The 15,513-nt window shown below is 38.8% G+C and overlaps 1 protein-coding gene across 2 annotated transcripts in view; it reads right to left on the reverse strand.

Moving 5' to 3' along the window:
- Positions 1 to 849: 849 nt before the first annotated feature.
- Positions 850 to 15,513, reverse strand: part of ZCCHC2 (zinc finger CCHC-type containing 2) — a 44,522-nt gene continuing 29,858 nt past the window's right edge. Inside the window, exons 8-14 of one of the 2 annotated variants that reach the window (XM_066559309.1) lie at positions 14,359 to 14,416; positions 11,543 to 11,678; positions 9,993 to 10,057; positions 9,055 to 9,149; positions 6,049 to 6,177; positions 3,839 to 5,347; positions 850 to 2,853 (exon numbers count right to left, since the gene is read on the reverse strand). In XM_066559309.1, the coding sequence (XP_066415406.1) occupies positions 2,786 to 2,853; positions 3,839 to 5,347; positions 6,049 to 6,177; positions 9,055 to 9,149; positions 9,993 to 10,057; positions 11,543 to 11,678; positions 14,359 to 14,416 (2,060 nt within the window). In that variant the 3' untranslated portion in view covers positions 850 to 2,785. Of the gene's footprint in view, positions 2,854 to 3,838; positions 5,348 to 6,048; positions 6,178 to 9,054; positions 9,150 to 9,992; positions 10,058 to 11,542; positions 11,682 to 14,358; positions 14,417 to 15,513 lie in introns of both variants that reach the window. The other variant, XM_066559300.1, reaches the window with a different exon arrangement.

The raw sequence follows: 15,513 nt of genomic DNA on the forward strand, positions 1-15,513 counted from the left end.
CACCATGATTATAGGAATTGCCAGAAAGGTTGGGGTCATGGGCAACTTTCAGCTTCCTCATCACCTGCACTGGTTTCTCCAGAAGTAGGTTGTTCTGGGATAAAAAAATCCAAGGGGATAAAAAAATCTAGGATAAAAATCCAAGGTAGTCTGTGGCACTTGGCTCCATGGATAAACTGCAGCCAAGTAGTAGGAATTAGAAGTTCTCCTTACAGCAGAGTGAGATCAGAGTCCTCAGTACTCTTCTCTTCCTAAGCACAACCCAAGCACATCCAGACACCGCATTCCTAGCAGACCCTTCCACTGCCCTGATCAGGCAAATTTTTCTAAGCTTCTTTCCTACTCCTGGCAACTCCTGGCGCCCTTCCATTTATTTTAGAAATAGAAGATCTCACTTTCTTTTCACTACAGATCTCACTTTTCACTGAAGGTCTCACTTTTTTTTTTCACTACAGGACTAGGACACACATTATTTGCATGCAGTAAAACAAAAAAAAAAAAGAAGCACATTTAACCTGGATTTTAGCCCAAATCCAGGAGCCATCAGGTTAGGATAGGCTTACCTGATCTGAAAGGGATGAGGTCCAAGTCCTGAGCCTATCACACAAGGGCAACCTTGTTTCTAACCAGGAGATCTCCTATACCTTAAAGAAGTTTAAATCAAGATATAATATCTTGACTTCAGACACAAGACTGACCTCAGTTTAAGTCAAATACTCTTGGCTTTGTCTCAAAAGTGACAAATTCTACCCAAAATGGTAGCTTGCCAAAACCTCCATCATCCCATCCCTACACCCAGCAGCAGTGATTCATCATTCTCAGTGATAAAGGACAGTACATGCACAAAGGTACTTTTTTTCTTTTTTTTTTTTATTGCTGTTAATTCAAGGAAAAAGGTTGCATAAAATCCAATCTCTTCTAGAAATATAAGTGACCTTTCCAGTACATTTCAAATATCAAAGTATATGGTAAACATACAAATAAAGAGAAGGTAACATACCTCCTATTTACAGTACAGTATTTTAAATCATAAAATAAGTTCCATAAAGTACAACTGGCAGGTAATTCACAATACAAGTCCATTGGTGGTTTAACACCCTCACTTCAACTCAAACGCAGTTCAGTCATTTCAAGTGGTCCAAAAATACCCAGATCAAATAAAAATTTTAATCAAAATAATTTTCATTTACTACTTAAACTTTTTTTTTTTAAATTAAAGCTTTCATCTACCTCCCTCCCCTTCCCCCCCCCCCCCCAAGAAAAAAGTTTCAAAATGTACACTGGTGCTATAAATATAAATGCTATCTATGAAGAAATGTAGTAATCAAGCTTTTTTTTTTCTTCAAGTTTTTTGTTTGTTTAGCAATTTATTAGACAGCTGAACCAAAGATTGATTTTTATTTCATCCCTCTACCGGACACTGGGTCTGATTTTAAGAAAAAAACATTTCTGCCATGAACTGTGAGGAATGCCAAACCTTATGGATATACAGTGGTAGTTGTTCATCGGTGTTGAATGCAGCAGTCAAAAAACACACTCGTCTTCCAGATAACCTCAGTGCACTTTAGGAAATCAAATATTACCTGGAAGCAATTTAGTACATATATTGGCTTTTAAAAATAAAATAAAAAATACAGCAGCATTAAACTTACTTACTCATGATACTGACATGTTTAATACCATCTTAACACTCATTTCAGTCTTTCACATTATACCGTAATTACGCATAGTGGTAAATTGTTATAAAATAGTGACTTTCCTATTTGGTAGACAGGTTCTAATACTAATACCTGACTATTTTGTAGAAAACCATAGCTTTTGTTCAGTTTGAAATAAAACATTTACATTCTAAGTACAATGCAACACTGTAATAGTTTAGGAAAAAAATATTCAATCAAGTAATGTTCATTCTGTGTTGACACGATGTAGAATAGCTTTAAAAAAGGAAAAAATGCTGTCAACTTTCATTACAAATGCAAACACACTGAGTACAACATTCATACCATTTTTTCACCTTTGTTGCTGAACATACAGGCTAAAAAGCTACAAGGGAAGAAAAATCTGTCAATTTAAGCTCGTTCATTGTTCTAAATCTGTTCCAGTCCACACAGTTTCAGCCCCTTCCTGCTCTATGTATTTTCATTTGTTTGGGCCCCTCGAGAGCTGCGTATCTGTATTATTATCAGGTATAGTACACATACACTGTCATGTTTTCCTTTGGACTCTGCTAATAGGATGTTTGAACATCTCCTCTCAATTCATGAGCATTAAATTTAGAGTATGGGCAGGGTCTGTATGAACTGCTAAACACTCATGCAAGTCCAATGAATCCACGTGGACAACCAAGGAAAGTAAAGAAAACAGCAGCATAAGGAGAACAGGGAGGGAGGGAAGAAGATTGTGGTGGGGAACATGACCAAGTTTCTTCTTTCACCATGTGACTGCTCCACCAGTGATGTCAGAGGTCAGAGGAATATTTTTAAAACTGCAGTAAACATTGCACATGTCTCAAGTCTTCAGTGCAAAAGCATGGATCGAATGCTCTGTCTGATTGTTTGGCTGTGTGTGTGAATTACATGCATTACGCAAGCCTCTTGTAGAACCAGGAGGAGACCAGGGACTCAGCCTTCTTCTTTTGTACGGAACAGAGGTGCAAAAGCAATGAAAAATTCCAAAAGAATATAAAACCGGGAATGTCCCAAAACACAAGACCAACCTCCCCCTCCCACACACACCTTCCCCCAATTTCCCAAGCTTCACTTTAAGTAGGCAATGTTTACTTGTTTCAGTCTGCAGAATCCAAGGTATCATTGGAAGGGGGAGGGGGAGGTGCGTATCTCAGTCTGTAAGTGCCTAAAACAGGAAAGAGAACTACTAAGTCACTGCTCACAATTAAAATGGATTACAAAACCACTACAAGGTATCAAAATGGACATGCTCTTCAAAAGGCACTATCATCCTCCAGTCCTTTTAAAGTAGGTCCTCAGACTTAATCCTATTTTCTTTCATCCTCTTGCTAGAACTGTAAGTTTAAAAAAAAGATATAGAGTGTAGATATAGGACTTGAGCTCTACTGGAAAAATGAAAAGATGGTCCCCTCAAGGTTCATATTTCCTGTTCCGGTCCAATCAATCTACTGAAGTCAGAATGGGAACAAGGGCAAGAATCAAAAATAGATTGTGCTCGATGCAAACCCTGCGTTTTCCCCATTCTTCTGGACAGAGAGAGAAATGGGATCTATTCCTTTATATTTAGCTCCAATCAGTTTCTGCCTTTTTGCTACAACTTGTCTGAAAAGTTAAATGTATTGCATGATGGGGCATGGAAGGATGGCTGATTGTGTAAAGGTAAGCACTAGAAAATGCTAAATATCAAATGGCCAGTCTACTGGTTTTTCTTTCAATTCTCAGAAGTTTAAGGAATCCAAGGTCATATTATAAACAACAACTGATTTTTTTTTTGCCAATGAATTCTCTCAAAAAGCACCCCACTGAATGGGAATGGGAAAATTGAAACAACATGCAAGTCTCGACATAATGCCAAAACCAAAACAGTGAAAAAACAATGACAATTTAGGACTGGTATCATTTTACTTTCCAGCTCTGAACCCATTTTTAACTTCACACTGTGAGCCCCGTTCCCTTGCACTGTTCTACAAGATTTTCAGGCAGAGATAGGATACTTTGCAGTTTTAGAGCAGGTCACTAGTGCACAACCATTTACACGAAACATACACACGCACGCACACCTTTCTGCAAGACCAGAAACAGCACATTCAGAAAGGTAAAGAGAAACTACCAAACTCAAAAGCAAGTCCTCTGGGAGTTATCATGATTACCTTGTTGACTGGCCTCCATGGATGACTGCTTACAGTCCTGCGCATAGTGTCCACTTACACCACAATTGTAACATGAAACGTTCCCATTCTTCTTGGGTCCCGACCCATTTGTGTTGGCAACTACGTTAGGTGCTGGATATACAGGATAGAACCTCCCAAATCCTGCCATCTGCTGCATACCATAGTTGGCTTGGCTTCCCATCACTGGGTCATGCATAAGCCCGTTTGCATACGGAGACTGAGGCAGGAAGAACGGAAGTTGTGTTCCATTGCTTTGATGTGCTTGATTGAGGTAGCTGCCATTGCAAAGTGATGGCAGAGTGAAGAAAGATGGAACTCTGTAGACTTGTCCATGAAGTGGGTTATGATAAAAATAGCTATTAATCTGAAGGCTGCCATTGGTCCCACAGCTACACCTACGTCCACAAGAACCACAAGGGCCAGATCCCAACTGCTGCGGAGGTAACATTGTCCCGTTAGTGTTATTATTCCCAACAGCGTTTATGTAGGATGTGCTGTCACTCTGTGCAGTGCTGTGTGTTAGAGCGGGGCTTGGGCTGGGGGCAGGGCCTGGCGTGTGTGTCGGGATTGCAGGAGGAACAGTGGACTGGACCTGACCAACACCGAGGCCAGCGGACTGAGGAGGTGAGGAAGTTGCTCCAGTGCTCAGCACGTTTGTATTCTGGTTGGGCAACACACTGGCAGCGTGAGGGCTGCCTGGCAAAGCGTACGAAGCTGGTGGAGGTGGCGGTGCTGCTGTGGAGAGACCAGCTGCTGGAAGAACTACCTTGAGATTGGTAGGCTGAGGGATTGCTCCTGGGTTTCCCTCAATGTGAGGCACCATTTGATTCAGTCCTACCACCTGGGATGCAGGTTTTGTGATGGGATCTGTAGTAGGAACTGGGGATCCTGGGAAACTACCTGGATTGTGGACTGGGATAAAGGCAGTATTTGGTGATCCAATACTTAAGTTTCCTGTCGGCTGCTGTGGTCCGTTAACTGTGCAACTTTCTGATGATCCCTGTGGAGAGGGGATTTTCAACCTATGTATTGCCAAATGCAAAGCAGGGCTACCAGGCTGGACAGAATGTGGAAGGAAAGAGGATGGGACTGGCAAAGGGGAAGCCATGAGCTCAAGGCGTTTCTCAGGTTCACCAGAGGTCACCGGGCCCATTCCTGCAGGAGGGGAATTCGCAGCCTCTCTCACTGGCGAGACAGCGACAGGTGTGGTAACCAGCATTCCCATGGTTTTACCATCTGCAGATATGGGTGGTGGGACAACCGCTTCAGGCTTTTGGGCAGCGCTGTGCATCACACAGTGTAAGGCAGGCATGAAGGAAATATGCTGAAACTTTGCATTCAAAGGATCTTCTGAAAGGCTCCCATTTTCATTATTCACTGAAGAGATCTGAGCAGATGATTTGTTTGTATTTGATGAACTGACAGCACTGTAGCCTGTAAACCTGGTTGTATTTTGATTCCCAGAGTCCTCAGAATTGCTGTCTGTATCTGTGGGGACAAAAGCATTTATCAGTCACAAGAATGAACCTCAAGCAACAGAGAATCGTGCCCTGGACCCATTTACCCATATAAAACCTATTGAGTTTGATGACATGAATGATAGTTATGTCTTCCCAAACTGTGACAACTTTGAGATTCTTTTCATTCATCCAAATTAAGCTAGGTCCATCTTCATGACTTGTCTTTATCTCCCTGCCCAACTAGCTACTGTGTCTTTGACTCGTGCACATCTGCAAATGTAAAGAGTAGGACACAGAGTGAATTAGGAATTTGCATCTGTCTAGAGAGATATTAACAGAGATTATTTAAATTTGGAAGGAGTAGCAAATTGTCAGTACAAAAAGATGGAGCTCCCGGACATGCCACCCATAATTTCATATAAACTCAGCCCCTTTCAGGCCAAAGTTTTCCACATTGTTGTACTGTTTTCCACATTATTTCTCAAGAGAGCTATATCACGGAGGCCAAAAAATTATCATATATGTTTAGTAACCTAGAACTCAGTCGTATTAAAACAGTGCTAGAAGGCCTCAAAACGCCCAGTCATGAAATCCACAAAGAAAAATGTATTCTGTGGCTAGTTCAGAAAACAAAGTACCTAATCAAACTGAAAAATGAACTAAAATAAATGCAATAAAGAGATTAGTCTAGGAATAAAGGCATTCATGCACACTCTCCATAAATACAACCTCTGTCTTTTTCTTCTTCACTATCAAAGCTTTCGCGCCCATCATGTCGTGGACTAGAAGGAGAGCTGTAACTTTCAGACGATGTTTCTCCACACGTATCTTGACCAGATCCAGCATCCAAATTCACATCTACAAATAAAAGTTGTCAGATCTCAGTGTATGGAAGTGAGGTTATTTTGGTTTTCTCACATTTCACACTAGTTGAGATTTTTGCCTGTTTCTACTTAATTGCATCTGTCCGCTCTATTCCTATCACTTCTGTTCCCAGCACTCAGGACTGGTCTCTTCCCTAAATTTGTGATGAGTGAATCCTTGGTGTTAAAGAAGGTGATACTGAAAATTGGTATTTATGCAAAGCAGTGTAAAGAATGATGATCCTGAATGATTCCTGTGATGTTTATACTGGACTGTAGTACAACACTGATTTCCCCTGAACAGTAGCGATCCAGCATTTCCACTGGCAGAGCTGCAGCGCTCCTCAGTAGCACCACCACAGGCAGGAAGCTAACTCAGCAGGACAGGGCAAAACAACGGCAAAACAATGCACCACTTCACAACTCACTCTTCTAGAACAGGCTTTAACCAACAAATCCTGTTTAAAGAAAAAGAGGTGAACTGAAAAACTGGTTAACTGTTTTCTAAATTCTGAATGGATCATGGGACACTTTTGCTGGAAACCACCTTTCAGAGTGGGTAGCTACTATGGTTTGGCTTTCAAGTACAGCCTCAGAGGGGAAGAAAAATGACAAATGCACCCTCTCTCAGAATCTATGACAGACACAAGCTGGAAACCTCAGCCCACAAAACCTTGGTTAGCAAAACCTCAGGACAAAAATTAGACCACTAATTATTATACTAATTTATAAATAAAATAATTTTCCCCCATTTTTTATTGCTACTGGAAGTTTAACAGGTTGGGATGGCTCACCAAAAAGTTGCCTTAATGCTTCAATTCTTGAAATAATTTCCTGTATTAAACCCATAATTGCTTAAATTATTTTAAGAAGTACTTTGAACATCTAATATAAACCGGAACCTCAGTGTGAACCTGGGATCACTAAGAGCCAGAGTGTCAAGTGCTAATCACAAAGTATCCAGTCTTAAAAGTTACAATGGTAACTAACTAATGCTTTAGACAAGCTCAAAATAGGGAGGAAAAAATGAAAGAAAACATGATGCAGTTAAGAATTACAGACTCAAAATAGGGCATTTCAAACCAAGCCTGGATATATAAACCTAGGCAGAGATTCAGATTGTTATTTTTCCCCATAGACTATTTCTCCAGTAAGTATCTCAAAAGACGGTGTGATGTTTATACGTGGGTTGAAAGCTCGTCTTTGAGCAGGATTTAATGGCTTCCACCCTCTGTCGGTTACAGCTTCTTTTTGAACTGGCCGACCATTTCACAGGAGGCAGTTTCACATCTGTAGAGTGGTGGGTAGTGAGCAAACAGAACTCCTATGGAAAAGCATTCCCTACTAATTTTGCAGAATCAGAAAATCAGCTGGGTTGGAAAAGACTTCTGAGATCATCAAGTGTAACCTATGCCTAACACTACCTAAACCATGATACCAAATGCCACATATCCAGTCTTTTTCAGAACACATCCAGGGATGGTGACTCCACCACTTCCCTGGGCAGCCCATTCCAATGCCCTGTCATTCTTTCTGTGATTAATTTTTTTCTAATGTCTAGCCTAAACTACCCTGGCACAGCTTAGGTCTGTGTCCTCTTGTCCTGTTGCTGTTTGCCTGGGAGAAGAGACCGACCCTCACCTGGCTACAGCCTCCTGTGAGGTGGCTGTAGAGAGTAATAAGGTCTCCCCTTACACACCATTGCATCACCTCCTAAAGTCATTGTCAGTTCATAAAACTCAGTGTGTTTTGCCTGACAACAAAACCAGTAATCTATCAGAAATGCATGCAGCAGAGAGCTCTGCTGTAGAGTATGTTTTCTGTTTAACGGCCCTTAACTATAGCTTTCCAAAATGATTCTAGTTTTGCTAAGTTTGTGAACAGTGAGTTCTTAAAAGTTTTACTCAAATGCTGTTTGTAGAAGGTAAAAACACCTGCCCATAAAACACAGCAATAATTCCAAACTGTATCTAGCTGGATCTCTCCAAGGTGAGAAGCAGTGAGAAGAAAGAATAAAAGCTTAATCAAGATTGTATCACAAATGGAAGCATTCACAAACAGAAAGACAAGGCATTTTTAAGAGTCCTTTCAACACTTAGGCCAATTAGGTGGTGTAAAAAAAGGCAAACTCTTTGTCAACCTTCCGTCACAAGAACTACATGTAAGACAGGCAAGGTCACAACTGATAGCAGGAATTTAGAAAACATCAAGATGGCAAAGTCAATGGGTAGCACATTGACTACAGAAATTTGTAATAAAGCTTGAAGACTCAGTTTACTAAAGGAACACAAATATAAGTTTTTCTTACAACTGACTGATGTACACAAGTCTTGGCTTAGACACTCCATTTAGGATTACCCTAAACTGATGACCCCGCTAGGGCAGCATACACAGTTCTGTGTGGTAGCTCAGTGGTCAACTGATATAAACACTACAGTTCATCAATGGTTCACACCACAGGTTTTCGACAGATTTCTTGTGGGCCATTGCACAACAGATGAACAAACTAGTAGGCTACAAAGAGCACACTAATGGCAAGATGCTCCATGTCCACACACTCAGACTGCTGAATTTCATATGGAAGTAGCCCAACAGTAGCTGCTTCTGCAATTACTCCAGCCCATCAGCTGACTTATGCAGACTTGACAAGTATTTTGCCACGTATGCACGAAGAGACACACTCCAAGCAACGGGATACAGAAGACTGAGTCTAGTGCGTTCTGTACAGCAAGCCAGAGCACAAATTAGGCTGCCAGTATACCAACTTGCACCAGAAATTTTTCAGACTTTTGCTTTCCCCTTTACAGAAGGCCTCAAATAAATCAGCTGCAAGTTCTGTTTCTTACTAACAGCTTTGGAAAAAGCACCTTACCTTTTGCTGTCCCAGTACGGATGTGCTGCGATGCTGCAACTCGAACTCCATTGCTCCTGTTAGTCAACCTGCAGTCAGTTTTCTTTGCTTTCTCCCTGTGTAAATAATTTCATGGCTTTTTTGCAAATGCATGAGTACAAATAACCAACCATGAATGAACATGGAATGACACTGGAAACAAAGGCAGTGACTCCAGGCCAGAAATGCTTATCTAATAGATATAACAACAAATAATAAACAATTAAATGGAGGCTGCTGGTGCACTATACCAGGAATTAAGCTACAAGCAGCAACACTATGAATGAAGATCTATATAAGAAAAGATAGCAAAAAGAAATAGGTGCAGCAAACAGTAAAGTCATTTTTGAAAGCTGATGTGTGTAATGCAGCCCTACACCAGTCTAGCATAATAGCATCTGGAAACTTGGAAGTAGGCAGAGTAGTAGGTAAGGGTGGAAGTGCTTTCACTTCTCACAGTGAAGAGCTGTGTAGCCTGCAGCAAGTTCTGAAGCCCTCTGATGTGCAAATTATGTTCATTAAGACATTTCAGCCAGTTACCACCCACTTCATAATGTTAAAGGTTGCTGTCAACCCTCATTTGATTTTCAGTATATTCTGGACAGCTTTACATCTTTTGAGTTTCAAATAAATATAAAGGGGAAAAGGCAATATGGTTAAGAATATACTTCCACTCCTTCATCTTTTTATTAAATGCCAAGCGCTATTTTGAGAAATTAATGCATCCACTTAAAATTCTATTTTTCAAGTTACTTCTTTACAGAATATAAAATAAGGATTTTTATGTAGCCTTGCCTCACACCATGCCAGCTCTTGTGCCAGCACAGCAAATGAAAGCACCTAATTGACTGCAGACACTGTTAATCAGAGTGAATGCATTACACTTCATTTCTGGATTACCAGTTACATTAGAAACCTACTTTTCCAGCTGTGGCTTTCCTTTCTTCTTGCTTACTGTAGACAGACTTCGTTTTTCCACTGTGTGCTAGACAGAAAATAGAAAGACACCAGTCAAACAATTATGAAAGCCAAGACAACACCTCTTCTAGACTGACAGGTCCACAAGTCCAAGAGTAGTGGGCTCACGGGTGCTATAATCACTCAAAGAACCACTTGTTCAGTGCATCTGAGCCTATGAAATAATGTATCATGTCTTGTGTTTAGACAAGAATCAGCAAAACATTCAGCAAATTACTACTTGCAAGTATGCCAGAGATATCAATCAAATTATTGTTTGCATGCTGTTCTTCCTCCAGAGGATAAAAACAAATGTGTTTCATCACATACCTGCTAAAAAGGCCGATCGCCAAGCTTAAGGAGCTATAAAATTTGTTGATATAAATTGAATTATTTGATAGTTGGGGGAGGGAATTACATGTGACAAATTATTTCTACATAGTGACAAGCAGGTACCTAGCCTTAAACTGGAGGTTTAAGCTGCTAAACTGAACTCTAGAATACAGCATACAAGCGCATAAGAAAAAACATAGGACCTACACAATTTTTAAAGTATGCTATCAATAACTGTTATTAACAATTCATATTTGGCAAGAAAGTAAAATTTATGAAAATTCTGAAATAATCTCTGTCCAAATCACTGTATTTGGACTTCCTTTAAATAGCTTTTCCTTTGCTTTAGTAAATTAACCTTTTTCTTCCTTCAAATTTGCAGTATTTCAAGCTTTGATGCAGCCTACCATTTCATGTTTAGAAGCCAACCTCAATTCACTACCCTGCTTTATGAAAAAAGAAAACTAATTTTGTTGGCTTGCTATTCCACACATAACAACCAATAGCCAAATTCCAAACATAAATGAGAGCAATATCAAACAATTCTAACATTCAGTGTTTTTCATATATAAGCAGTAAGCAAGCTTCCTTCCCCCAAATTCAGTAGTAGATAATTTTATTTATAAATAATTATTCTGCTTACCTATAGTCATAATGAGATTGAGCATTGAAGAGACACAAATCCCAGAAAAAGTGTATATGCATCTATCTATAAACTTTTTTCAAAATTATTACTTAAATAATGCAGGTAAGACAGAAAGAATATGTTTAACCTATTGTACCTACTGTAGCATTAATACAGTTTAGCTACTAATACAGTTTCTAGTTTGTTCCTTGCAATAACAGAAATTGCCCAGGCGTTCTGGAATCTTCTCTGATGACAATGCTACAGTAATAGCAAAGTGCCTGATCAGAAATTAACATTAGACTTTTCTGATTATTTACATTCTCCTGGGGAATTTTATTTACCAATTCATAAACAAAACATTCAGCTTTCTGAGAGTGTGGTAAGGAATTATGAAGGGTTTTCTAATCAAGGTAAGTCAGTAGCAACTTCAACACTTATTTTGTACAATATTAGGAGCACTTGTCATCTTTTAAGGCTAAATCTCATCGTGTGTAGTGGACAATCTTCTCAAGTTTCTCAGAATATGGTTTTAAAGAATAAACAGCAACACACCTGGTCAAGTAGGTTAGTACAGTGCTCTGGGTGCTGCTGGACAATACAGCTTTTCCTCCTCCAGTCCATTACCCCATTCTGCTCTGAGTGCTGAATGTTAAGGCTATCCAGTGAAGAACATTTTGCGCTGCTAGTGCTGCTGAAAAGAAAAGAAAAAGCCCCAAAAGTTATGCTGATGTGAACAAACTTGCAGGCTTGTCTTACCAACATACATATTTTGCATCATGTTGGAAATTTTGCTTTCAGAAAACCCTAGGAATTTTCAAGAGGTTTAAAAGATGTAAATTACAGCAGTTCTTGTGCTTTAAGGTTATGATCTGATAATACCTGGAGTTCTTTTTTCATTTGTCTACTATAATTTGATGTAAAATTCAGAACAACAGAATTTGTAGAAAACAGTAACTGAGGGCAGTTTCCTTGGATATTTCTATAACACAAAAACTTTGCTATTTTCATACCAGACATGTGGCAATTTTCCAGACAGAAATGTAGTCTGAATTCATCTTCTTTCTTCCTTATCGTTAATGACAAAGCTGGAATTACTTTTTAAACCCTGTTTCAGAATTCATGAGATATTTAAAGAATGGAGCACACAGTTACTACAGATCATACTGCAGCTGTGTTTGTTTCAATTTCGAAATGGTCATCTTGCTTTGCATTTTTACCTCCAGGAAAGCTAGTTTTGAGTAGTGCTGCGAGAGGGGAGTTACACTTGGCATTTACTTTGGACTTTATAATGATGTCCACTGAAGTTCTGCTCTACAGCAGCCGGTCAGAAGAAATATTGAACTAGGTCTGAGACCACTGGTCAACTAAAGCTGCTGGAAAATAGTCAGGGTCCTGACAGAGTCAGTAAGGCACAAGGACCTATAACCTTTTCATATCTCATACAAAATTATGCCTTACTGCAGGTTGGATGCAAAAGAAAAAAAGAAAAAAAAGGAGTTAACACTTTAAAATTCTTATCTAAATACTTATGCTGATAATTGAAAGTGCCTTTGAATTCAGGGCTGCTGGCAAGCTGCTTCACAAAAGTTACTGCAATATGAAATGTTACTCAGTTCCATGATGGCAGAAATTCAGCTCACTGGAAAGCACAAGACATGCTCAAGTTCCAGTAGCTACCTACAAAATATCTCTGTGAGTAAGGGCTCAAACTACTTAAAAGATATACAACAGAATATTTTAAAAAATTTAAGAAAATGGCAAGAACCCAAGGTCCCAAAAGACAGACATAAACCCCCAACTGCAAAGACAGAAGTAAGGTCACTTTAGAAACTTCTGCCAAGTGGAGGTAAATTATTTCACTGCCAAATTTGCAGTCATTTCATGGGAACTGTAACATTACTAAAGTTTTTGTTTTCTATGTGTGATCTCATTGCTACCAGTAAATTTTTCAACTTTCCAAGAGTAAGGCTGCAATACTGAATGAAAACAAGAGGTAGACAGATGCACAATGTACCAATGCTATTTGAGATGAACTGCTTGTGACTCTAAACAGCTTTATGCATATTTATAACAGAAAAGTTCCATTCAGTGCCATTTCTTTACAAACCCATAAACAAAAGGCATAGATTTTAAGGAGACAGACACATAAACCAAACAGGAAAGGACTAACAGACCTCTAGCAGTCAAGGAGTAAATATATTTTCCCCTCTTAGATAAACAGAAAATAATAGTTAGCTAAAGAAGCTTCTTTCTCAGAACTTTATGGAAATGTCTGTCCCTCTCTTCCTACTTGAAAGACAGATCCTAAACTACAGTCAGCCTTAGTGTAATTCATTATACAATGACTAAAAAAAAAGACAATTTCTTTATTAATAACCATAAGCTAGTAAATTTGGATCCTGATCTGATTGATTTGTAGTAGACTGTATATCCACTGTTATAATCACAGATTTTGTCAAGTTTACACTTTCTTCTTGAGGAAATATAAGCTGAAAGTAGGACAGTTTAAAACCAAAACAGACAAAAAGCACTAAGTTGTCTTGTGGTGAGTTCACAAGAATTTTGTCTGGTAAAGATCTCTGGACTTTAACCAACACTGTTCTGCGCTATGTTTATATCCAATTATTGGAATTCCAGGTAAACTTTCACTACAAGACAAATACCTTTTACAGGCAAATCAACAGTGAACAAAATTGTAAATCACAATAAAATCTGTATCCATTCCTTTCCCTTGATTTAGTTGAATTATGCACAACTATGTCCAAACATATCTGAAGTCTTTAATCAAAATTCATTAACGAGTGAATTCATATTAGGTACTTCAGGAATCTGAAGGCATATATAAACTACTTTAATATGGTTAGGAACTGCTTCCACTTCCAATGGACACAAACCAGAGAGGTGTGCGTGCATCTGCCAGTAAGCAAGGGCAAGAATGGACTGCCTTCTCCTATAAGCTCCTCTTTGAGGTTTCCTAGCCTTCAAATCAATAGCACTGGAAATTTTCAGTACAAGCAGGGGGGTATGTACACATAGGAAAGATACACGCCATACAAATTATGGCATATCTTATAAACACAAATCAAAACATCAATTCAAATTGTGAAGATCCACAAAATTTGGGAAAGAAGAGCTATCCAAATGACCTAGACCTGCAGATTTAGAAATAGGGTCTTCTGAACTATTTTTCTAATAGTTCAAAAGTTAATAACAACCTCCTAAATTATAAAAATAAGACCAGAACAGCCCACCACAAACAAATAAAAGCTCCACAAAGAAGCTTTAATCTAGAAGGACACATACTCTCAAAGCACCAACAAATGGAAGTTCAGACATGTAACATGGTCACACTACACCCTAGTACTTACTTGGCAACAGGACTTTTTCCATTATGTTTCTTGTGAACTGCTGTGTGCTGCATTACATCTGAAAAAAACCAAAGCATAACTTCAACAGAAATTCCATTTAATCTTTTAAATCAATCTAGCAAATTCAACTTTCCATCACTACCAGGCACATAGCAGAAGACATCTCCATTAAACAGGTCAGGCTTAATTTACAGTGCTGATATTAGCAGGTGTTGCATAGAAGACAAATCAATTTGCATAGATTATATAAACAAGACTCTTTACCTTCCATTTCACAGAAGAATGAAACAGAAAGAGAGGAACTATGACAATGCCAATGTTTGCTCACCTCTATGTTTAATTCTAAGCACTGAATGCATGACTGAGTATCACCCAGTATGAAAGATCAGAAAGAGAAGAAAGGAATGAGTCAGAAAAAAATACAACATTTTGTTATTTCTTCTGAATACTGAAATTAATCTCAAAACTATGTCACACATTCTGACTAGCAAACGAAGACAAGTCCTACACTAAAGTACTGCATTCTGAACCTGAAAATTCACTAGGCAAGTAAAGCTTTGCAAATTACACCTGGCAAAAAGAGATACAGCCTCAAGGCTCAGCTGGGTGGGGCTCCAAGTAATCCAGTATGGTGGACGATTACCTGCCTGTGGCAGATGGTTGGAACTTAAAAGATTTCCAACCCAACCCAAACCATTTTAAGAGTCTACAAAGAAAAACTGCGAACTTCAGAGATATAGTCTACCCTTTTTTTAAGGCAACTATTACATTTTAACAAAAGCAACTTTCCTTAATTCCAACTATTGATGATCTTAGTATTCTTGGTACTTAGGATTTTGTCTGAACTCCTGTCAATGCTACACCTAAGTTCAAATTCTAGTTTAAAAATTTGAGAAAAAAAATTATTTTTAAACTTCTGGTAACCACTAAAATGGCACAAAAGGTGTTCTGAAACGCATTTGTAGTTTCAGAAGATGAAGAGACATGTATTTTTAAGAGCAGTATATAAAAGACTATTTTTGGGTAATAGATTGTAAATTTACTTGGTGTGCTCTGAACTCTTAAGAATATGGCAATGATTATCAACACAAGAAAAAGCTGTTCAAACTGCATATGTAGATTACTGAATCCACAGAAATTCAACAGCAAACTTCT

This window comes from Molothrus aeneus, chromosome 1, assembly GCF_037042795.1.
Source record: "Molothrus aeneus isolate 106 chromosome 1, BPBGC_Maene_1.0, whole genome shotgun sequence".
NCBI lineage: Eukaryota > Metazoa > Chordata > Aves > Passeriformes > Icteridae > Molothrus > Molothrus aeneus.